Source organism: Plecotus auritus (assembly GCF_963455305.1).
Source record: "Plecotus auritus genome assembly, chromosome: 15".
NCBI classification, from domain to species: domain Eukaryota; kingdom Metazoa; phylum Chordata; class Mammalia; order Chiroptera; family Vespertilionidae; genus Plecotus; species Plecotus auritus.
The window spans coordinates 7035261-7059212 of NC_137781.1; the positions used below are offsets into that span (position 1 = coordinate 7035261).

Consider the following 23952-nt stretch of genomic DNA (forward strand, 5'->3'; position numbering starts at 1 on the left):
CCTCCCTTCCCCGGGCTTCTCCCCTAGAATACGCCTTTGTATCCTAGAGTGTCCATCTCTGAGTTTGCCTTCTAAGAAACTCAGTCAGGGACATTAGATGTTGCAGGAGAAGAAAAGTCTTTTCTTCTTTGCTTTTGGGTTCTGTGGACTGTCTAATAATTAAACTGACATAATATAGAGTAACAGGCCCTAACCGGTTTGGCTCAGTGGATAGAGCGTCGGCCTGCGGACTCAGGGGTCCCGGGTTCGATCCCGGCCAAGGGCATGTACCTTGGTTGCGGGCACATCCCCAGTAGGGGGTGTGCAGGAGGCAGCTGATCGATGTTTCTCTCTCATTGATGTTTCTAACTCTCTATCCCTCTCTCTCTTCCTCTCTGTAAAAATATCAATAAAATATATTTAAAAAAAATAATATAGAGTAACAGGAGAAAGAATAATTTCAATGTCATTCCTACAGAAACCCAAACCCCAAAGGTATGAGATTCCCTGATAGCCAGGTAGTTGAGGCTCCCATGCCCTCTGAGCTAGGACCGTGGTCGGCAAACTGCAGCTCGCGAGCCACATGCGGCTCTTTGGCCCCTTGAGTGTGGCTCTTCCACAAAATACCAGGGCCTGGGCAAGTCTATTTTGAAGAAGTGGCGTTAGAAGAAGTTTAAGTTTAAAAAATTTGGCTCTCCAAAGAAATTTCAATCGTTGTCCTGTTGATATTTGGCTCCATTGACTAAGGAGTTTGCTGACCACTGAGCTAGGAGAAGGCGTGGGGCCTGGGATTTCAAGGTGAGGAAGAGCAAATGTTTTGTAAACAAAGGTTTACCATGCCAGGCACATAAGTCTCTCTGATGTAAAAAGTTATCTTTTTTTTCTAAAATATGTTTTTATTGATTTCAGAGAGAGAGGACAGGAGAGAGAGAAATGTCAATCTGAGAAATATTGATCAGTTGCCTCCCGTATGCTCCCCAACTGATCGGGGACTGAACCCGCAACATGGGCATGTGCCCTGACCGGGTATCAAACCAGCGACCTTTTGGTGCATGGAATGATGCTCAACTGACCCACACCGGCCAGGGCCAAAAAAATTATCTATACTAATAAAAGGGTAATATGCTAATTAGACCGGGAGACCTTCCGGACAAAGCCATGGTGGTGGGGCCGAGGCAGAGGTAGTTAGGGGCGATCAGGCCAGGAGGAGAGGGCAGTTGGGGGTGATCAGGCCGGCAGGGGGGGCCAGTTGGGGGCGAGCAGGCTGGCAGGGGGACAGTTGGGGGCGATCAGGCTGGTGAGGGGGTTAAGTTGGGGGCAAGCAGGCCAGCAGGCAGAATGGTTAGGGGCGATCAGGCAGGCAGGCAGGTGAGCGGTTAGGAGCCAGCGGTCCCAGATTGCAAGAGGGATCCCAGATTGGAGAGGGTGTAGGCTCGGCTGAGAGACACCCCCCCCCCCCCATGCACGAATTTCATGCACCGGCCCTCTAGTCTATAATAATAAAAGCGTAAAATGCTAATTAGACCGGACATCCTTCCGGATGAAACGGGGCTGCGAGGGAAGCCCGGGTCCAGGGTGCCAGAGGGAAGCCGGTGCTGGCAGCCGGGGGAAGGAAGGCCTACTCTTGCATGAATTTCATGCATTGGGCTTCTAGTTAATAATAATAAAAAATAAACTGTTTTGTGAACTCGCAACTGTATGCCTTCTCTTGCCCCATGCTCTATAGTCCCTAGCAAAGCAAACCCAGGGATAGTCCCCTAGAGCAGGCTTTGGCTGATGTGTGAGGAGCCCGAGAGTAAATGCTTTAGGCTTTGCAGGCTGTTGCTCTCCCGAGTCCTCAGCTCCACTTGCAGCAGGAAGCTGCGTGACGACTAAACAGACGGGGTGGCTGTGCTCCAGCGCGGCTCTGCTTACAAAGGCAGGTGCAGCCTGAGTGTTGGCTGGAGGGCCATCGCACACTGACCCTTGGCCTAGAGCGTTGAGGAGCCCTCGGGTAAGTCCTTAAACAGGGTCCTAGTGTCCCATCGAAAGGACAGGCTGCCTGCCATCGTCGTCCCTCTGACGCGCTCGGAGGGTACGATTTCTAAATCCCACAGCAGCCTACAAGGGGCTCATATTTCTGTTTCACAAGTGAGGTAACAGGATCCACGAGGGGCGTGCCTGGTCTTAGGAGATGATGTTCCTGGAAGTGAGCGTGTGGATGTAGCCGTGAGTCATGGGAAGCATGGGGCAGAGGTTTGAGTCACTGTTTGCAGAAAAGCACCCCGAAGGCAGAGCTGCCTGAAGACCCTCGGAGCCCAGAGATTTCTGCAGAGGCCCTGCCCGGTACCGCACGCTCTCAGCCATGTGTCCTGGAATTGTCCTGGGCGGACCTGTGAGCGAGGCAGAGAGCAGAGAGCCCCTGCCCATTGAGGGTTAGAGGAATTGTCAGATCAGGCACCTGAGTGCAATGAACAATAGAAGGGGCTTGTTTGAGGAAAGCCTCCCTCAGGATCTGTTGGGTGAGGAGACAGCCTTGTCATGATCTGAGAAAAGATGGTTTAGGCAGCCTGGCCATCGTGGCTCAGTGGTTGAGTGATGACCTATGAACCAGGAGGTCACGGTTCGATTCCTGGTCAGGGCACAGGCCTGGGTTGCGGGCTTGATCCTCAGTGTGGGGCGTGCAGGAGGCAGTTGGTCAATGATTCTCTCTCATTATGGATGTTTCTCTCCCTCTCCCTTCCTCTCTGAAATCAATACAAAATTTTTTTTTAAAAAAAATCAAGATGGTTTAGGCAGAGAGAGCAACAAATTGTTTCAAAGTTGGGACCGTGTTTGGCCTATTTGCAAAATCGGAATGAGGCCAGTGTGGTTGGAAGGGTGACAGGATTGTGGAGGACTGAGCTTGGAGGGGAGATGTGGTGGGGTTTTTCACCTTGAAGCCTGTGGTCCGGGGTTAGGGTTTTGTTCTGGGTCCATGGGAACCGCAGGAAGATGGTAGGTGATGCCTCGGGTCCTGCAAGTATCTCTTTAATTGCTTGGGTGGTGGGAAGGAGCAGTGCAGGGTGGTGGGAGCGCAGGGGAGGGGACCATGGTGGCTGGGACACAGACGCCTGTACAGTTGGGATCTACCAACCAACGTAGAGCCAACGGAACTTACTGATGGATGGATTGGGTACATGTTGAAGGTCGCAGAGAGGGTTTTATGTGCCCTCCTCCCGGAAGGTAGCTAGACAGTGAGACTGGGTGTTTGGCTGAATAAGCTTCCCTCCCCTCCACCTTCAGGAGGCTGCTGGGAGCCTTGTGATCCCACAGAGGGAGGCTGGGGCGGGGGGGGGGGGGGGGGGGGAGGGGCGGATAAAGCCCGCAGCCCCAGGCGGTGTTTCTCTGACTTTACTGTGCACATCACCTGGGGATCTCATTACAATGCAGGTCTGGGCCAGGACTGCGATTTTGCAGTTCTGAAATGCTCTCAGGTGATTTCAGTGCGCTTGTGCCCACTTTACCCAGCAAGGACTAGCCCCCATTACATGCTCCTGCTGCCCAGAGGCACGGAGCCGGGACCCCCGGTGCCTGTGTGTCTCGGGAGCCGGCTGTGGCTAGCAGGGCGCAACTAGAGGCTGTTTCACTGGAGTCTCCTCTCCAGGGACTCGCTGAACTCGCTCCCTGCTGCTTGCCTGCCCTTTGGGGACAGAGCTCCTTGGCAATTATTTCACAGCCTGTAGCAGGACAGGCCGATCTCTTCAGGGCCAGTCTCCGCAGGTATATACGAAGGGATGTGTTTTACGCGAAAAAGAAGCCTTTAAAGCAAAACGAACTGTGGGTAAGGAGGCCTGTGACTTCCAGTGTGTAAGCTGAGCTGTGTTATTAACCCAGTCAATACAACTCATTTACTTGGTGTTTGGGGCGGGGGTTGAGATTTGATCACCAGAGATATTCGCAATAGGGATGATCAGTTTCAGCAGCGAGGAAGTTGGACTTTAAAGCAGGGCCTCAAGCGGTGGGTCCGTTTCTTAATGGAAAGGGAAAGGAAGTGACGAGAAGTTGAATACGATGCATCGCCCTGCAGGGCCTTAGTATGAGTGAAACCTATTACAGTACCAGGCTGTGGGCTTTAGGGCTGTTTTGAAATGCATGTACTCCCTTGCAGAAGGGGCTGGCTCCGCCGTATTGACGGTCCTGGGCCAGCACACAATGCTTTATGGAGGCAGGATTCCATATGGAAGCTTTTTGTAAATGAAACTAACGTCTGATTACCGGGAGAAAATGACGGTGACTTTTCATCTGGTTTTCCCGGCCAGTGCCGTTGATTCATGGTGCTCCTAGGAGCTCTTAATCATCGGGCCCGTTTCATTTGCTAGGAGATATGGAAGCTATTTCCTTGACTCCTCCCGTCTAAACGTTTAGGGTGATTGTACCAAGCTTGTACTCCAGTTTTCTTCTGCTTAATCTTCTGATTTCCCACGTGCTATGGCGCTTGTCATTACAGGTTGTTAAGTTCTCATGTGGTACTTCGCATTTTTACTATGTTCTTCACCTTTAATAAATGCACATCTTCCCTTTAGACCAGGGGTGGGCAAACTTTTTGACTCGAGGGCCACAATGGGTTCTTAAACTGGACCGGAGGGCCGGAACAAAAGCATGGATGGAGTGTTTGTGTGAACGAATATAAATTCAAAGTAAAGGAGCGGAGGGGAGAGCAAGAGAACCGGATAGAACAGCCGGATCCGGCCCGCGGGCCGTAGTTTGCCCATGGCTGCTTTTAGACCCACATGGATATTTTTAAAGTCTTGGCCCCTCGTCACCAGCGCACAGAGCGAAATGCTCTCAGCTCTCTGGTCCCGAGTTAGGCAATAACCACTTTCTTTTTGTTTTTTAAGTATTTTTAAAATGTTTTTATTGATTTTAGAGAGGGACGGAGATGGGTAGAGAGAGATAAAACCATCAATGATAAGAAAGAATCATCAATCAGCTGCTTCCTGCACGACCCCTACTGAGGATTGAGCCTGCAACCGGGGCATATACCCTGATCAGGAATAGAACCATGACCTCCTGGTTCATAGGTTCACCCAACCACTGAGTCACACCAGCCAGGGCAGAAATCTCTTTCTTCAGACTGTGACTGGTCCCCTGCATTTTTGTTGACTGCTGAGGAAATCATTTAATTTCTATTGTTCTTGGAGTTTCTGTAATAAAAGACACGTGGTACCCCATAAAGTGTGAATTGAAAAATAGTCTGAAGTTTTTGTGTGAAAGATGCTAAACACAAACTATTAATAATAGCAGGCCTGATGTCAAACTTTCTGATGTAAAATGTACAGCTCGGTAACTGAGTGGAGGAAAATTGTATTAGTTGTACCCAGTAGAGATGGGGAGTTTTCGTTTTTCTATGATGGACCACTGAGCTATAGAGAAAAATCAATCACGAGATTTATAAGTAGGAAGCAAATAAATTTAGAGATATTTTTTTAAAGAAGAGAACCATAAAATGCTACACATTCTGGTAGAATGAATTGAACATAAGATTTCATTAAATATAAAGAACAATAAAAAACGTTTCCGATGCACTTGAGGGCCATTCAGGGAACCGAGTTTTGGGGAGAATAGATTGATGAGAGAGACTAAGAAACAGGGTGTAGACGGGACAGTAGTCTGAGAAAGAGGCAGGAAGTGGCAGAGGCAAAGAGAGGCAGAGGCCAAGGAGGCCTGTCTAGGGAAGGCCGGCTGAGATGCTCACTCTCAGGGCGACCCGAGGAAATGATGCTGCTTCTGTTAAAGACACAGGTGCGGATAAAGCTGGTGGGGCTTCAGGGTCCGGCTGCAAGGATGCGTAAGGCCACAGTGCACATCCGCAACCCCAGGCATCAGGGCCGTCCCAGCAACCAGCGCTGCAGAGGGTGTTGCCCCTCATTTGAACCCGTGGCGACTGTGAGGTCAGAACTGCCATCTGCATGTTGCGTAGGGAAAAGGGGTACAGGCGCCTGAAGTTCACGGCTTGTGTGTGGCGCTCAGAGTCGCTCATGCGTTCCATGGTCCCCCTCCTCCCACCCCCTCATGCACACTTGATGCCATCGGTGAGGGCTGGAGTCCAGAGCTAGGTCTACGTTAGAGGTTCTCCATATAATTCTGACTCGCCACGTTTGATGGGAACCAGCTATGCTCATCATCTGTATATTGCTGCTTTGTGCTGGGGTGGGTGGAGTAGCTGCTACTGAGACCATGTGGTCTGGTAGCTGAAAATATTAATTCTCTGCCCCTTGGCAGAAAAAATGAGCTCCCCTTTGTTCCAGACTGGTGGGTCCTCTGTGTGACTGCAGTTTTAAAAAAAAGTATATATATATTTTTATCGATTTCAGAGAGGAAGGGAGAAGGAGAGAAAGAAAAACATCAATGATGAGAGAGAATCATGGACCGGTTGCCTCCTGCACGCCCCCTCCTGGGGATCAAGCCCACAACCTGGAAATCGAACCCTGACCTCCTGGTTCATAGGCTGACACTCAACCACTGAGCCACACCGGCTGGGCTGCATGACTTTAGTCGTGTCTGAGGCTGATGTCTCCTGGGTCCATACCTGCTCCCTGACACGGTGGTCCTGTTGCTGGGCATGTGGTTTGAGGCTACAGTTCTGCCAGGTCCCCGGGCAGCCTGCTGGGCTGTGTCATATCTCACACCCCCCAGAGCGGAAGTGTTTTATTTAGGGGCATCTCTCCCACAGACACCTTCTCTGACGTTCTGCCAGCATTGCCCTGCCAAAGCGCCGTTTCTCCGTAACACTGGTGAAATCGCTGCCTGGGCAGTTTCTGCTCACTCCATGCTCGGCGACGATGCCAGCGTCATACCGCTGATGGATGGCTCCTGCGCAAGAACCGCTGGCTCCCCATGGACTTCCAAATCAAGGGCGGGCCCTCTGCCGGCCTTCAAGGCCTTTTCATCTCAGAGGACTCCTCACAGCGCTCTGGGGTCACAAGGTCCTTCCTTCCCCAGGGGCTGTCCGAACTTCCCTTCCACCCGCCAAGCCTCCTCACGCCTCTGATCTTTGCTCTGGGACTGTTGGGGCATCCCCTGGGCCCCCCACAAACCTGCTACAATCCAGTTCATCCGCGTTGTATCACGAGCATGTTTTTCTCCACGCGAAGGCTGCTGGATTCCCTGGAGCCCTCTGCGCTCTGTCCTGTGCCCCTGGTTAGAGGCTGTGCTGTTGTGTGATCGTCTTTCTGTCCTCAGACTGTAAACTCGCCCAGGCCAGGCATTGTCTGCAGGCACAGTTAGGTTTCTGGTGTGTGCCACGGAGCAGGCATTGTGCTCGGAATGGAACCGGAAGTCACCCAGAGCATGCACACCAGTGTACGCACTGTGTACCAGCTGTGGCCACATAGCATGCCCTCAAACATTGTCCCACACCGCACAGATGTGAAAACAGGCTCAGAACGATTGACTTGGCCAATTGCAGTCAAAGCTAGATGTTTTCTTCTTTTAAAAATAATTTAAATTAAGGCTTCAAATAATGCAATAAAATGTGCAAGTGGATACATCGTAAGTGTTTAAGTCGTTGCACTGTAACATGCACTGAGTGGCCAGATTATGATGATGATCTCTGAACGCATAATAATCTGGCCACTCAGTGTGTGTGTGTGTATATATATATTTTAGAGGCCCGGTACATGAATTCATGCATGGGTGGGGTCCGGCCAGCCTGGCCAGGGAGAGGGGACATGGGCGGTTGGCCAGCCTGCCTGCTGGTCGAACTTCTGGTCGAGGGGACAATTTGCATATTAGCCTTTTATTATATAGGATATACACTGTGTGGCCAGATTATTATGCATTCAGAGGTCATCATAATCTGGCCACTCAGTGTATGCATGCACGTATGTGCCCACCATCTGTAGAGACAGAGGTCCTGATGCCACACTGATATGACCAGGTTGCACTGTTGCAGACATCCATGCGTGTACATCTTCTACAGTGTCCACGCACACTCTCTGCACACACATACCTCCACCAGCCTGGGTACAAGAGCTTTGAAAGCTTTCATGACCAGCCCAACTCTCAGAGGTTCCATAGGAGTCCTGTGTTTCACAAGCTTCCCAGGTGCTTCTAGTTCAGGTCCAGGCCCCGCTGCGCACGGCGGAGTAAGAAAGCGAGAGGGCTCATGGGAGCAATGAGCTTCCGCTACCGCTCCTAAGATATTGGCTTCTTACTGCGTCCCTGTCAACCCTGACCCTTTGGAAGGTGAGCTGTGGCCTCTGGGGCCTCCTGCCCTGTGACATTTGTGACAGCGTGATCTGACCGTCTCCCATTTGGGCTGGCTCCCATCTCTGCAGCTGGCCTGACCGTGCTTCAGGCACCCTAAGTGCAGCCCGCCTTTCCCATTCAGGAGAGCGTGTCTATGAACGGGAAATGAGGGGGTGCTGTCCGTGGGCATCTAATTTAAAAACCAAGCTCTGCAGTCCTGCGTGGGCCGGGTTTGTTTCAGAGGGAGTTCAGGGGAGCTGAGTTCTCAAATCAGGGCCCCTGATGAGCACATGGGCCTCACCTGGGAGCTGGTGAGAACGAGCAGCCGTAGACCCGGTCCAGACCCCGCCCTGCCCGCACTCTGCGGCTGGAGCCTGCAGGCTGGGAGCCTGGAATGATTTTGCTGCCACCGAAGGGTGAGAACCACAGCTTTAGGGGGACGGTGAGTACGTGCGTGGACCTGCAGGGCCAGGGGCGTGGTCCTCGGCCCCCAGTGGGCATCAGAGACCCCAGGTGCTTTATAGAACCTCAGACGCCCGGACCTCATCTCAGCGTTGGGGAACCTGGATTTCTGTGAATCCTCACCCGAGGGTATTTTCCCATTGATTTCTTAGGGAGAGTGGAAGAAAGAGGGAGAGACAGAGAGAAATAGCGATGTGAGAGAGACACATCGATTGGTTGCCTCCTACACGAGCTCTGACCAGGGCCCGGGCCGGAGAGGAGCCTGCAACCAAGATATGTGTGCCCTTGACCCAAATCGAACCCAGGGCCCTTCGGTCCGCAGGCCAATGCTCTATCCACTGAACCAAACCGGCCAGGGTGGGGAATCTGTATTTTTTTAACCATGTGCTCCAGGAGATTTTGAGATATAAGCGCCCCCCTCCTTTCTTTTTTTTTTTTTTTTAATATTTTATTAATTTTTTTTTTTTTTACAGAGAAGAAGGGAGAGGGATAGAGAGTTAGAAACATCGATGAGAGAGAGAAACATCGATCAGCTGCCTCCTGCACACCCACCACTGGGTATGTGCCCGCAACCAAGGTACATGCCCTTGACCGGAATCGAACCTGGGACCCTTGAGTCTGAAGGCCGACGCTCTATCCACTGAGCCAAACCAGCCAGGGCCCCCTCCTTTCTTTTTTTTTCTTTTTAATTGTTGTAGAAACCTGATAAAGAAGCATTCTTTTAATAACGACTTCATACTCATCTGGCGCAGGGCAAGGACACTTCCACTTTCGTTTTCCTCCCGTAGTTTCCTCTCCCGGGTCTCCAGTGATCAAGCTGTTTTCCCTCACTCCTGTTTCCCATTAAGGAAGATGGGGGTTCCCTTTAGCACGCACCTCCTCCTTGATGGGTTGTCACTGCCCCATAAAAGCCACAAGTGAGGCCTCTGGCCTCCTGCGTGCTTACTTAGCCCATCTTCCTGCGTGCTGTAAGTGACGGAGGACATTAGCCTCTGATCTAATTGATCCACAAGACATCATCCAGACGGGCGTCCCCGAGGCTGAGTCAAGGAGGTAAAGGCCCCACGGCTTCCTGTCACCCCTGCGGTCGCCCTGCCAAGAGCAGGTGGGAGGCAGGACGGAGCTGCAGGCCCCGGCGTCAGTCTCTCTAAAGAGCTGCTTGTGTTTCTTTTGCCCACAGCTGTCCCTGCCCCTCCACCCTTATCTGTCATCGTAGAGGTCCGTACCTGCGTGATATTCATGACAGGGCGCACCTGCTCCAACCGAGCAGATGCCGCGTTTTCAGATGCGCTGCCAAGTATGTATGTGGTTAAGCCTCCTGGCAGAAATGAAATCGGGCTTCCGCTCCAGCCTGGCCCACCTGCCCACCCTTCCTGCCACCTTCACTGTCCTCTACTCTCAGGGTGGAGGTCACCGGGCTGTAGACCCACCGGACTGATCCAGGTGACTCTCGTGTCCCCAGGGGACTTGCCTAGGTGGGGTGCCTGCTTGTTTCTGCATCCGGCCTCTTCTGGGCATCTCTGGATTCACCACCAAGGCCTGGGTGAACCCCGAAGCCCCCATCTCCCAGGCCATGGAGTTCCCTCCATCACTGCATTACTGATTATAAGCCTTGGTTGGAGCACATAGGCCTCCCCACCCCCAGACCTCTCAGAACTTTTGGGGGGCGTATTTGAAAGCCATTTTAATGAGACCAGGACTCGCTATATTTCTTTTCTTGACAATTGCCAGTATTTGGTGTTTGAAATAGCCACACACCTAGGGTTGGTCTTGTTTGGGTTAGAAGGCACAATGGAGCCTGGCCAGTGTGGCTCAGTGGTTGGGCCTCAGCCTATGAACCAGGAGGTCATGGTTCGATTCCCTGTCAGGGCACATGCCCGGGTTGCAGGCTCCATCCCCAGTGGGAAGCATGCAGGAGGCAGCTGATCAAGGATGCTCTCCCATCATTGATGTTTCTCTCTCTTCCTCTCCCATCATCTCTGAAGTCAATAAAATATATATTATATAAAAAAAGAAAGCACAGTGGAAACAGGCATCAGATTTGGAATACAGGTGACAGAAGGGTCCGCAGCTGTCCTGTCACCGGTCACGGATGGGGGCTGTGTCAGTGTTAGAACGCTGCTCTGCAGAGCTCCCCAGGACCAGAGCTGAAGGGCTGGGCAGGGAATGCGTGTTAGCTCACAGAATCCCCTGGGGCTCCTTAATGGAATCTCGGGGCCCAGGTGTCTCCCAGACCAATTGGTCCGAAACTGGGAGGGCCCAGCCACGCCCGGGGAACCTCAGGGCCGGCGGAGTCTGTCTCAATGTGTGCAGTTGGAAGTAAGGCCAAGAAGAATCATTGGGTGACTGTTCTTTTTTTTTATAATAAAGGTAAATGGAACTACGTGCGCTGATCATCACAGGTGTACAGTGTGTGTGCTGATCATCACAGGTGTACACAGTGTGTGCTGATCATCACAGGTGTACACAGTTGGCACATGTGCCTGGGCACTTGGGGAGGTTGTGGCCGCTTACACATTTGGAGGAGGGCTAGATCCATGCTAGGCGGCATGGCATGTTCATGCCACGTGTCATCGCTTCCTTGTGTTTCTATCTTTGGTGACTAGAGCCTTATCAGGCCAATAGTAGAGAGTAACTAAGTGGTCCTCAAACTACGGCCCGCGGGCCACATGCGGCCCGCCGAGGACATGTATCCGGCCCGCCGGGTGCCGCTGCCTGTCCTGCTTAGCAGCCGACGCGTCCCGGGCCCGCAGTGCGCATAGGAATTTGTTCATAGTTTTTTTTTTTTAAACTATAGTCCGGCCCTCCAACGGTCTGAGGGACAGTGAAATGGCCCCCTGTTTAAAAAGTTTGAGGACCCCTGAACTATTTGTTAAACAAATGGAAGGCGGACAGGAATACAGAGCTGGGGGAGAGCATAAAAATACTAGCTGGCAGCCTCTAGGGACAGCTCCATCGTTTGGAAATCTCTAGAAGAAAGTGAAGGGCTACTGCCTATCCTAAGGAGCTCATCTAGCTTGCCCAGGGTTTTGTCTCATTTTATTTTTTCCTTTGGGTCTGCTAGCCTCCTGGTGAGAAGGCCCTGGCTCCGATGTCCTCCCAGATGGGCTTGGTAAAGAAATAGGCTCGAGTTGGGAGCGTGGAGGCACCGTGACCTCTGACTTTTACAGGATGTGAGGGCCCTGAAGTGCCATGGAGTAGGGGAACGTTTGCTTCCTGGGCAGAGGCAGGACGTTTCAGGAAGGAAAGGGGCCCAGGAGAACTTCTCTGCCAGTGAGAGAGTTAATTCTCTAACCGTGGGATTAGGGTTATCGTACTGAGTAAACGTTTACTGGACTCCGCGGGTTTACTAGTAAATCACCTTGCACAGGTGTCTTTTTGCATCGGGTACAAACCTCCAGGGAGGGCCGAGAGGGGCAGGGGTGCCACGAGGCCGGAAGGGGCTTCCCCGTGCTGTTCACCGGGATTGACACTGCGATTTTGTTTGGCACCTTGCAGGTGAGCGTGCTGACCACCCTGGAGCGGAGGTTCAACCTGCAGAGCGCCGACGTGGGTGTGATCGCCAGCAGCTTCGAGATCGGGAACCTGGCGCTCATCCTCTTCGTCAGCTACTTCGGGGCGCGCGGGCACCGGCCGCGCCTCATCGGCTGCGGGGGCATCGTCATGGCCCTGGGCGCGCTGCTGTCCGCCTTGCCCGAGTTCCTGACCCACCAGTACAAGTACGAGGCCGGCGAGATCCTCTGGGGCGCCGAGGGCCGCGACGTCTGCGCCGCCAACGGCACGGCCAGCGACCAGGGGCCCGATCCTGACCTCATCTGCCGGAACCGGACCACCACCAACATGATGTACCTGCTGCTGATTGGGGCCCAGGTGCTCCTGGGCATCGGTGCTACCCCCGTGCAGCCCCTGGGCGTCTCCTACATCGACGACCACGTGCGGAGGAAGGACTCCTCGCTCTATATAGGTAGGAGCAGGCAGCGCCGGGCGCGGTTCTCTGGCTCACACGCTGTGAGTAACGCGGGCGTGTTGGGAAAGGAAGGAAAGGTGGGCCGTGAACTTGGTGTTTTGCTGGAGCCGCGGCTTCTCACAATTGGCTTCAAAACACAGGGATTTTGAGAGCTAATGTCTGAGTTGCACCTAGGAAATCTGGTGTAGTTGGGTTGGGGTACCATCTGGGCATAGTGCTTTTTTAAAAAAATCTCACCCGAGGATATTTTTCCATTGATTTTCTTTTTATTTTTTATAGAGAGCAGGAGAGAGAGGGAAAGACAGAGGGAAATAGCGATGTGAGAGAAACACATCGATTGGTTGCCTCCTGCGCAAGCCCCAACCAGGGCCCAGGCCAGGGAGGAGCCTGCCACCGAGGTACGTGCCCTTGACCAGAATCGAACCTGGGACCCTTCGGTCTGCAGGCCGACGCTCTATCCACTGAGCCACACCCTCTAGGGCCATAACGCATTTTCAAAAAGCTCCCCATGTGAGGCCCCTGTGCTGAATTTGAGCGTTAAGAGACCTCGAGAGGGGAGGCGTGGTCAGGAGGAGGTTTATGTTTGTTTACCTGCTCTTTTGTGTGCCTGTGAACTTGGGGCCAGCTGGCAGTAGCCCCAGGGTAGACTTGGACTCTACTCGTGGGCATTTGGTATCATTCAAAGCTGGTGACTTGGAGTAATTTTTTTCTGTAATGGGGGATATGTGCTGAAACTGGGTATTTCGGAAGAAATAAGGTGCATGTGAGTTTTTAAAAATGGCTTTGCGCTGTATGAGTTTCTGATATTTTATTCGGAAGGATGGAAGCCATTTGCAGGTATGGGGTTAAGAAATATCTAAGTGGCGATGTGCTCTTATAGGAAATGGGTGTATCACTGCCTCTGGGTCGTGTTGCGAGGTCCTTTGTACGGTGAGGGCTGGCCTGCCCAGCATCTCCACCCCTTGTTTGCCAGGTAGAATTTTGCTTCCCACAAGCTGTTGGACCCCGTGACACATCCCCTCCCCGAATGCTAAGCTTTGAAAAAGTCACCTCTGCTGGCGGGAGCTCTGCGCCTCCCCAAAAGCAGTGTGCCTTGAGATAGAGGAAGTTCGTTATAACATGGAGGGCTGGTTACCATAGAATTGAACAGACTTTGACACCAGGCTCCCTGTCTGCCAAACTTCAGCAGACACCGCCCCAGCTTCCTGAGCCAGGGGGGCCTGGGAGGGCTACACGCCTGAACGCTGATTTTCCTCTGTGCCTCTCGGTCCCCGCTATGCAGGAGGTGCTTTTGGTGAACAAATATGTCACAAGCGTCTGTTTCAGTCCTCTGCGGATGGGCTCAAGGTGAGAAAGGGACCTGTGAGCTTGGGCAGGACCTAACCGTGGAACGCAGAGTAGAGGAGGAGACTGCTCAGGCCAGACACGGCCGGTTCCTCTCCCCGTGTGGCTAGGGGCTTCCATGATTGTGTCTGAAGCTGGGGACAGGGGTCCAAGGAAATCATGTGCATTTTGTTACTTTTATTTTATTTTATTTTTAAATATATTTTTATTGATTTCAGAGAGGAAGGGAGAGGGAGAGAGAGATAGGAACATCAATGATGAGGGAGAATCATTGATCGGCTGCCTCCTGCATGCCTCTTATTGGGGATGGAGCCCACAACCCGGGCATGTGCCCCGACTGGAATTGAACCCGGATCCTTCAGACCACAGGGCGACACTCTACCCACTGAGCCAAACCGGCTAGGGCTGCATTTTGCTACTTTTAAAGCTTGAGTGAAAGCCACTCCATGTGACTGTTGCAGACGAGGGCATGGGCCACAGCCTCGTCTCCTGAGGTCCAGCAGGACAACTGGTCTCTGGCTTGACGGATGCTGCCCTAGGACTCTGGGAGAGATGTTTTCTGGCAATGACAACAGCAAGTAGATAAATCAGAGCGCAGAGAAGGAAATGGAGAGTGAAAAGCTGAGTTCTTGTCTCTGATGATAGAATCAAATAGAAAAATGTCTCCCCAGATACCTCCTCAAATCATATCTGTGCTCAATCACATCTGCTCGGGGCTTCCTGCGCAGGGCACCGGGCTCAGAGCTCTCTTCTGGAATTTTCCCTGACAAGTGGGGCTACGTTATTTCCCTGGTCGGTGTGTGCAAAGCTGTAGGATGGGGAGGCATTTTGGTTTTGGGTGTGGGAGGTGGAGGTGTGGGCAGAGCGGCCTTCCGCACTTCTGAGCATTCATCTGTGTGATTTGCTGTGAGTCTTTGTTAGGAAGAATGTTTCGGCCACATTTCTGCGTGGACCCCTTTTCCCCTGCGGTAGTTAGGCAGAGAGCATCTGCTATTTGCATGGTGCATGGGCATGTCGGTGGCTCTGGTCCATCTGGCCAGCTTCCCAAACAAATGGAGATGGACCCTCCGAGGGTCTCCCTGCTGGTTTCGCGGGTCTTTGTTCCCAGGGAACAGCGGAGAGCCAGCCTCCTGCGCCACTGGCCTCCCCGGGTGGCCTTGTATTCCGTGCATGGTTCGGATCCTCCAGGAGCAATTTAAGGCCATTGTATATGCGGCACGTAACTGGTCCATCCATTGACTATCCAGGTCATAAAAGAGCGCGAGTGATCATGAGAATATGTTAGTACTTATCTGCTGTACTGGGGAGCCACTAAATTTGCTTTGGGAAGTATTTAGAGGAACCCAGTGAAGGGAATCAATATGAATTAAGGCCTCTTAGCTCCCTGCAGAGAGGAGGAAAGGCTGAAGGGACTGGTGCTGGGACTGTGGGTGTAAATGTGCACGCGCTGGGGTGCGTAGCCGTGTGCCTCCGGCCCCAGCTCCTGGGAAGCTGGGTAAGAGACAGAGGCCCGCGAGCAGCCGTCGGGTCAGATGCTGCAGACCTGCGTGTGGAGGGAGATGGAAAGGAATAGAAATACTGCACGTGTCAAACACAGCTGTTCACAGCTGGCCCTTTCCCGTGGCTGTCAGCGGGGAAGGGGACCAAGCCATGCGGTGCTCAGGCCGAGCACGCACTTCCCTGACAAGACCTGCCCCAGGGCGCCTGCAGGGTCACCCGATAGGGGCCCGCTGCGTCTGTGGCCTGTCATTGACCCTGCTGCTACCAGGGGGAGGTGACACGTTCCATCTCCAGTCAGGCTGACTTTTCCCACTGAAATGACTGCGAATTTGCTTTGGCCTCTTTCGCCCGAGCCACTGCCAAACGCCTCGATTCCTCGATGGCCATTCAAGGGGCTTCTCGGGCTGGCTCTCCTCTGAGGTCGCCGCTTTCCAGCGCGGGGAGGGAGCCAAGGGAGCTCATTAGCAGGGGACAAAGCCCAGTGAATGGGGCCGCGGCTCTGCTGGCAGGCTTCGCTGCAGCCCAGCGGGGAGCCAAGCCTCACGGCGCGGCCACACGGTGACCCGTGGGTGACACGTGGCACTCTCTGTCTTCCTCGAGGGACAGTCAGGCAGAGTGGCAGTGGGAGCCATTCGATGGGGGTCCAAGAATTGACTCTTGGGGAGTCCACTCATACTACCAGTCCAGGGGGCGACCTTCCCTTAGCCCTGTGTCCTTAGCTGCCCCGTTGCTCCAAGTTCAAGACACCGCACGCTTATTGTAGGAAAGAATAAGGAGCTAATGCCATGGACTTACTGTGTCCTGTCTTATTTTCAGTCCTCACCCAAGGATATGTTTATTGACTTTTAGAGAGAGAGAGAAACATCGATGGGAGAGAAAAACATCGCTCGGTAGCCTCCTGTACACTCCCCAACTGGGGATTGAACCCATAACCTAGGTATGTGCCCTGACTGGGAATCGAACCTGCAACCTTTTGGTGTACAAGATGATGCTTCAACCGACTGAGCCACCTGCCAGGGCATCACTGTATCCTTCTCTTAGGTTGCTGTATCAACTGGTTTTGTCTTGTTTTTATCTTTGAGGAGGAATAAGCCAAGATAAGATTGTGAAAGATTTTAAAAATAACTTTCTTTCTAGTTAAAAAGTATTAACACCACTGACAACTCGGGAAGTATAAAGAAAGTATAATTAGAAAATAATTACTCTTAGCTTTATGATTGTCTGAAGTCTTTTTTTGTGCGTTGATATTCTTTTCTACAAAAAATGTGTTTATAATAAGTAGTGCTTTGCAGTGATCATTTCTCTCTTAATATTTCATGAGCATTTCTGTGTCACTAAATACTCTGTGATGTTACTACTGCATCCCTACTGGAGATATACCTTAATATTTAATGCCCTGTGTGGTTGGACATGGGTTTTTACAATTCTTGCTGTTATGAATGAAGCAGACAGGTAAACCGCGGTTCTGGGAGGTTAAGTAACTTGCCTCCGATAACTTTCAGGGGTCCCCAAACTACGGCCCGCGGGCCACATGCGGCCCACCGAGGACATTTATCCGGCCCGCCGGGTGCCGCTGCCTGTCCTGCTTAGCAGCCGACTCGTCCTGGGCCCGCAGTGCACATAGGAATTCGTTCATAGTTTTTTTTTTTTTTTAAACTATAGTCCGGCCCTCCAGCAGTCTGAGGGACAGTGAACTGGCCCCATTTAAAAAGTTTGAGGACCCCTGATAGCTGGGCGGGGCCGGGCTCCAGGTCTGAGAGAGGCGTTTCTTTGCAGGTGCGTCTGTCACAGGCTGAGGTGGAGGAGGGGATTGGTGGGGGGCCCAGGGGTTACACTCCACAGGGCAGCCTGAGAACTTCAGGACATATCAGTGACAGGAGCCAGGGAGGTGGGAAGAGATCAGTGTGTCTCAAAGCCGGGCAGAGAGAGGGGCGCAGGCAGGAGAACAGCTAACAGTGCAGCTTAGGGTTCCAGAAAGAGCTTGTGTCCTGATTCCTGGTGCTTTGAGAGGAGACGGGCCCCGCTCGGAGCCGAGACTCCGAGGCGGGACAGCTGGCGTGCTCCTGGCCCTGCTCACCTCTCCGGAACTGTGGGCTCCGTGCCCTCGCGTGGCTGGTCATTCCGTGTTGGAGCCACGAGAGCCCTCCGGAGATTGTCCCTGTGTTAGGGTAGACATCGGCCCCTTACAGCTGGCCACATGCTGGTTCTGGTTCTGGTTCTGCCCGCTAGGCCCGCCCTGAAAAACGGTGATCCCTCTTCCAGGTTTTGCTAATTCCTCAAACAGCTGCACACTAACCCCACATGGGTGGGGAATGGACTGAAGCTTACGCCTCTGGGCAGGACTTGCGTTTCTGTCCCCCCTTCCTCCCTCCCTCCCTCCCTTCCCCCCTTCCTCCCTTCCTCCTTTTCTCCCTTCCTCCTTTCTCCCTTCCCCCTTCCCTCCCTCCCTCCCACCCTCCCTCCCTCCCTCCCTCCTTTCCTTCCTTCCTTCCTCCCTCTTTCTTAATCCTCACCAGAGGACCTTTTTTTCCCATTGATTTTTAGAGAGAGTGGAAGGGAAGGGGAGAGACAGAGAGAGAGAGAGAGAAAGAGAGGGAGAGAGAGAGAGAAATATCAATGTGAGAGAGACACATCAATCGGTTACCTCCCACACGGGATTGAGCCTACAACCAAGGCACATGCCCTTGACCAGAAGTGACGTTGCGACCCTTTCGTCCACAGGCTGCCCTCTAACAACGGAGCCAAACCGGCTAGGACGGCCCTGTGTTTCTTGATGAAGAGGTTTCCTGCCTCACTTCAGCCACCATCTATTTTCGTCTTAAAGATGGTGCCAGGGCCTGGGCAGCTTGTTACTAGGGGACATAAACCAGACGAGTGGGTATGAGTTCTGAATGAGTATGCTGGGGCTGCCATAACGTAGCACCCGAGACTGGGTGGCTTAAGCATAGCTTTAATGTCTCACAGTTCTGGAGGCTGGAAGTCCAAGCTCAGGGTATCAGTAGGGTTGGTTTCCTCTGCGGCCTCTCTCCTTGGCTGACGGGGGCCTGCTCCCCCCGTGCCTTCACCTGGTCTTTCCTGCATGTACATCGCTTGGACTCGAAGTGGTCGGCAAACTCATTAGTCCACAGAGCCAAATATCAACAGTACAATGACTGAAATTTCTTTTGAGAGCCAAATTTTTTAAACTTAAACTTCTTCTAATGCCACTTCTTCCAAATAGACTCGCCCAGGCCGTGGTATTTTGTGGAAGAGCCACACTCAAGGGGCCAAAGAGCCGCATGTGGCTCGCGAGCCGCAGTTTGCCGACCACGGGCTTGGAACAATCGCTCCAAGTCAGGGGGCAGGTGTATTAGACATGGATGTGTCATGTTCTCGTTATCACTCATGTTGAAGCCCAGTGGAGCCCTCCATGTTCCGGTTAATGATGCAAAGAGAATTATTCCTAGATTTCATCTGCCAATGGTTTGTTTAGAACAAAGGTCACTATAATACCAGCCGGCAACCAGAGAGAGCCAAATTTCCCTGCCGAGCCCCGGGAGCCCAGAGTTATTTTGCTCCTGATGAGTTTTCACTTTAACTTGACGTTGGGTAAAATGTGTTTTCACTCTCCAAAGAGAGCGCGGGTCGGGTATGGATCACATACGCGGTGACCGCAGTGCATCTGAAAAAATAATTAAAAAGCTGTCCCTCGTGGGGCAAGCATAACTCATTATACTCTTGCTAGTTCATTGATATTGAAGTTCCCCTCATTAATTTCTTTTTCTAAAATTAATGACACTGTGAAAGCGGGCAGTTTGCTTCGGCTGTTCCATTCCTGCTGGTCACATGCCACTCTCAGTGTGTCAGCTACGTGCGAGGAAGCGTGCGTGTGGCTCTTATCTGGCGATTCCATATTGCCCGGCTGGTAGGTACTGCTCATTCATTTTCAGCCGCTCATAATTCATACCCTGTGGTTCGGGGAAGCACTGCTGTGCTCACTGCCTGGATGACCTTGGACAAGACTCCAAGCGTGGGCCCTGGAGTCCTGACAGCCTGAGATTCAAATCCTGGCTCCTCCACGGACCTGCCACTGGAATTTTGGACACGTTTCCTGAACCCGTTTCCTTAGCAGGAAAACGAAGGCTGGGCCCTACCTCGCAAGCCTTTGCCTAAGTGTCTTTTGCACCAGGTGCCACGTCTAATGCTGGACAGCATCACCCACTGTCCTGTTCATCTTGATGCTCATACCATCTCATTGCCAGGAGTAGACACCGAGACAGGAAGGTACTGAACTTGTTTAAACACACAGGCAGGTCTTTTTTTTTTTTTTTAATATATCTTTATTGATTTCAGAGAGGAAGGGAGAAGGGAGAGAGAGATAGAAACATTAATGATGAGAGAGAATATTGATTGGCTGCCTCCCGCATGTCCCCCACTGGGGATCAAGCCCGCAACCCAGGCATGTGCCCCTGACCGGAATCGAACCTGGGACCCATCAGTCCGCAGATTGACGCTCTATCCACTGAGCCAAACCAGCTAGGACCACAGGCAGGTCTTTGACGAGCAGTTGGATCTCGATTGCCAGCCTCGGAGAAAATCCATCTCGGAGATGTGAGAGCAGCAGCCTCTTCAGTCCTGAATTAAACCAGCAGGGCTCTCCTCTGCCTGCAGACCGCTTCCTGCGGCTCCTCTCAAAACACATGAAGCGCTGGTGTTACCCAGCCGGCAGGCCCTCTGTCTTATAGGCACCCCACCTCGTATGCCCATTGCCCCAAAGTGATGTATTGGTTGGCTTTCCGGGTTCCAACACATTGCTTCTGAATTTGTTTCTGCATATTGGTTCAGTCCTTTTAAAAGAATGTATTCTCATGTGAGTAAAGTTGGGGAAAACAAAAATATAATAAGAAAACTTAAATAATAATTCATAATCCAGGTACCTAGAGAATATGCTGCCAAAGTGTAGGTATATTTCATTCCAGCCTTTGTTCTTTGTGTATATTTTTACTTAGTTAAGACCTGTGGTCGGAAAACCGCGGCTCGCGAGCCACATGGGGCTCTTTGGCCCCTTGAGTGTGGCTCTTCCACAAAATACCACGGCCTGGGCGAGTCTATTTTGAAGAAGTGGCGTTAGAAGAAGTTTAAGTTTAAAAAATTAGGCTCTCCAAAGAAATTTCAATCGTTGTCCTGTTGATATTTGGCTCTGTTGACTAATGAGTTTGCCGAGCACTGGTTAAGACCATACTGTAAACAAACCTGCTTTTTACCAATTGACTAGAGGCCCGATGCACGAAAATTCATGCAAGAGTAGGCCTTCCTTCCCCCTGGCTGCTGGCACTGGCTCCCCTCCATCACCCGGAGCCAGGCTCTCCTCTGGCCGCCGGCAGGCACCTGCGACCCAGGCTTCCCTCCTCCGGCTGCCGGCTTCGTCAGGAATGACGTCCAGAATGATGTCTGGTCTAATTAGCATATTACCCTTCTATTATTATTGCTATGTTATCAACTTCTTGTGTATCATAAACAACGGACATTGTTTCAGATAATTGCCTAAGATTTTGTCCATCTAGAAACACTTCGAGTTGCTTTTTGGATGTTTGGGTGATGAACTTCTTTGTGGCCATGGCCTTGTCCACATTTGCTGAAAACTTCAGAAGCTCAGGGTAGGTCAGGTAGAGTCAGAGTGAGCTGGACATCAGCCACTTGGCTTTGCTGTGCCGTTTTCTGGAAGATGAAAGAATGAAGCACAAGGGTGTCCTGACAAGGGACTCATGCCCCAGCCGGTTTGGTTCAGCGGTTAGAGTGCCAGCCCTGGAACTGAAGGGTGTCCCGGGTTCGATTCCGGCCAAGGCATGTACCTCAGTTACAGGCTCGATCCCTGGCCCCCGTCTGGGTGTCTCACATCAATGTTTCTCTCTCTGTCTCCCCCTCCCTTCCACTCTCTAAAAATCAATGGAAAATATCCTCGGGTGAGGATTAACAACAACAACAATAGAAGATACTCACTCATGATACTCTGAAGAATTCAAGAACTCCTGACCCTTTACAGTAAACATGATTAGGTTGGATGTTCTGGTTAGTTCTTCATTTCATTATTTCATAGACATTGAAGTTGTAGGACGGGGACCCAGAGGCCAAAATAATCCCCCTCCACTTTCTCCCTAGCCACCAAAACTAAACAAAAGCAGTCAAAAATAACCTGCTGGCAGGCCCTGTGCGGAAACAGTGAGTGTTTAAACAGCAAACGGCTTATGTGGGCAGGAGAATGTCGAGCACGCTCAGCTTATTCAATGGTGTTCTTTATTGAATGGAAAAATCTCAAGCAGCCCTGGCTCCTTTACGTGGACGGCGTTTGCCAGAGGCCCCTTCACTGTCTCGAAGGCCGTCAGATTGTCGGGAGTGAATAAGCTAAATGAACATGTTTCATTCTCAACTTGGCTTTGCCACTTCATTCCTACCCAGCTGCGTGTGTGTGTATGCGCGTGTGTGTGTGTGTGTGTGTGTGTGTGTGTGAGAGTGTGTGTGTGTGTGAGTGAGTGTGTGTGTGACTATGTGTGTGTGAGTGTGTGTGTGTGTGTGAGTGTGTGAGTGTGTGAGTGTGTGTATGTGTGAGTCCACATACAGACAAAAATCTGAAGACACCAGAGTAGCCCAGCCAGTGTGGCTCAGTGGCTGAGCATCGACCTATGAACCAGGAGGTCACAGTTCCATTCCTGCTCAGGGCACATGCCCGGGTTGCGGGCTCCATCCCCAGTGTGGGGCGTGCAGGAGGCAGCCGATCAGATTCTCTCTCATCATTGGTATTTCTATCTCTCTCTCCCTCTCCCCTCCTCTCTGAAATAAAAAAATATATATAGTCAAACAAATAAATAAGATACCAAAGTACTAGGTGGCTAATGGACACTCATAAAAAGTTGAGTGTAGTCTTGAGAGCTGGGACACAGGCATGTATGTTCAACGTGTCAGGAAAAATCGAGCGCCACGCACCTGAGCTACTTGAGGCTAAAGGTGCTTGCATGTGGTTGGGCTGAAATGACATGGAGGTATCTGTACCCTGTGGGGAAGCTCACTGGATTCTCCAAGAGCTTCATGAGCGAAAACAGGTCAGGATCACCTACTAGCAGAGTCCTTCTGCTGGGTAGACCCCGATAACAGGCGTCTCGGGGCGAGATAAGCCAAGAGAGTTGATGTGATAGGCAGTACCGAGTGACAGATGGCACTTGGGGACTGGAATGTTGTCCAGGGCTCAGCTCTCAACAGCACCTGCCCCCTGGGGAGCCACTGTACTTACAACAGGAAGCATCTGAGCGGCACTGGGGTCACGCTGGGTGAAACATCAGATGCGTTCTCTCTGGCGTTGGGGACAGACGCCCTCTCAGCCCTCCTCCTCCTCCACACAACCCCTTCCCCCCGAACGCTTTTGGAGCTGAAATTTTCCATCCCTTCTGTCAGCCTGACCATGGGTGTTTTGGGTAATATTCAGCACATTTTCTGTGCTGGTTTGAACTGATGCACAGATAGGAAAAATCAAAACTTTTATTTTTGGCTCTGAAAGCAAAAACATTTTAAAAATGCGCTGGGATCATTAATAGAATCTGAACTCTCAAAGTCAAAATTTTCCATGTGTTCTTATGAGAAAAATGCTCTTGGGGCAATTAAAACACTAACCGACAGCCCAGCTGGTGTGGCTCAGTGGTTGAGCACCAGCCTATGAACCAGGAGGTCACTGTTCAATTCCTGGTCAGGGCACGTGCCCAGGTTGCAGGTTTGAGCACCGTAGGGGCCGTGCAGGAGGCAGCCAATCAGTGATTCTCTCTCATCATGGATGTTTCTCTCTCTCTCCCCCTTCCTCTCTGAAAGCAATAAAAACATTTAAAGAAAAACCAACAAGTGAATCTAAAAATCAAGTGAATAAAAAATCTGAAGAACAGAATAAACTGGTGAATATAATAGAATCAGGGACATAGAAAGGGAGTGGACTGACAATTCTCATGGGGAAGGGGGTGTAAGGGGTGCGGGAAGAGACTGGACAAAAATCTTACACCTATGGATGAGGACAGTGGCGGGGGTAAGGGCATGGGGTGGGGTGGGGTGGGGAATCAGGTGGAGGGGAGCTATGGGGGGAAAAAAAGAGGAACACCTGTAATAATCTGAACAATAAAGATTTATTAAAAAAAAAAAAGAAAAAGAAAAACACAACTAACCAACAGGCAGAAAGTTGTAAGGGACTTCCCCCCGCCCCCGCCCCCAATCCTCTGAGTACATGAATATACTCGGCAAACTTTTTTGGGCAAAACTTCTTATCCCAACCTTTTTTTGGGGGGAGGGGGGCGCGTTGCGGGATATTTGCCATTTACCACTGTCTCCTGTTTCAGGAGTGGGAGGTGCCAGGGGCTTGGGGCTAGTGCATCCTGACCTCTCTCCACGGAGAGAGGATTGTCTCCCTCTCGCTCTAATGTCCTGTGATGTGGTGCAAACGAGAGCAATTTCCCCTGCCTCCCTTTCTGGGCGAGGCC

At 51.7% G+C, this 23952-nt stretch overlaps 1 protein-coding gene across 3 annotated transcripts in view; it reads left to right on the plus strand.

Moving 5' to 3' along the window:
- Window positions 1–23952, plus strand: part of SLCO3A1 (solute carrier organic anion transporter family member 3A1) — a 236112-nt gene that overhangs the window by 27253 nt on the left and 184907 nt on the right. For all 3 annotated transcript variants that reach the window (XM_080651706.1, XM_080651704.1, XM_080651705.1), the window contains exon 2: window positions 12151–12616. In XM_080651706.1, the coding sequence (XP_080507832.1) occupies window positions 12151–12616 (466 nt within the window). The remainder of the gene's footprint in view (window positions 1–12150; window positions 12617–23952) is intronic.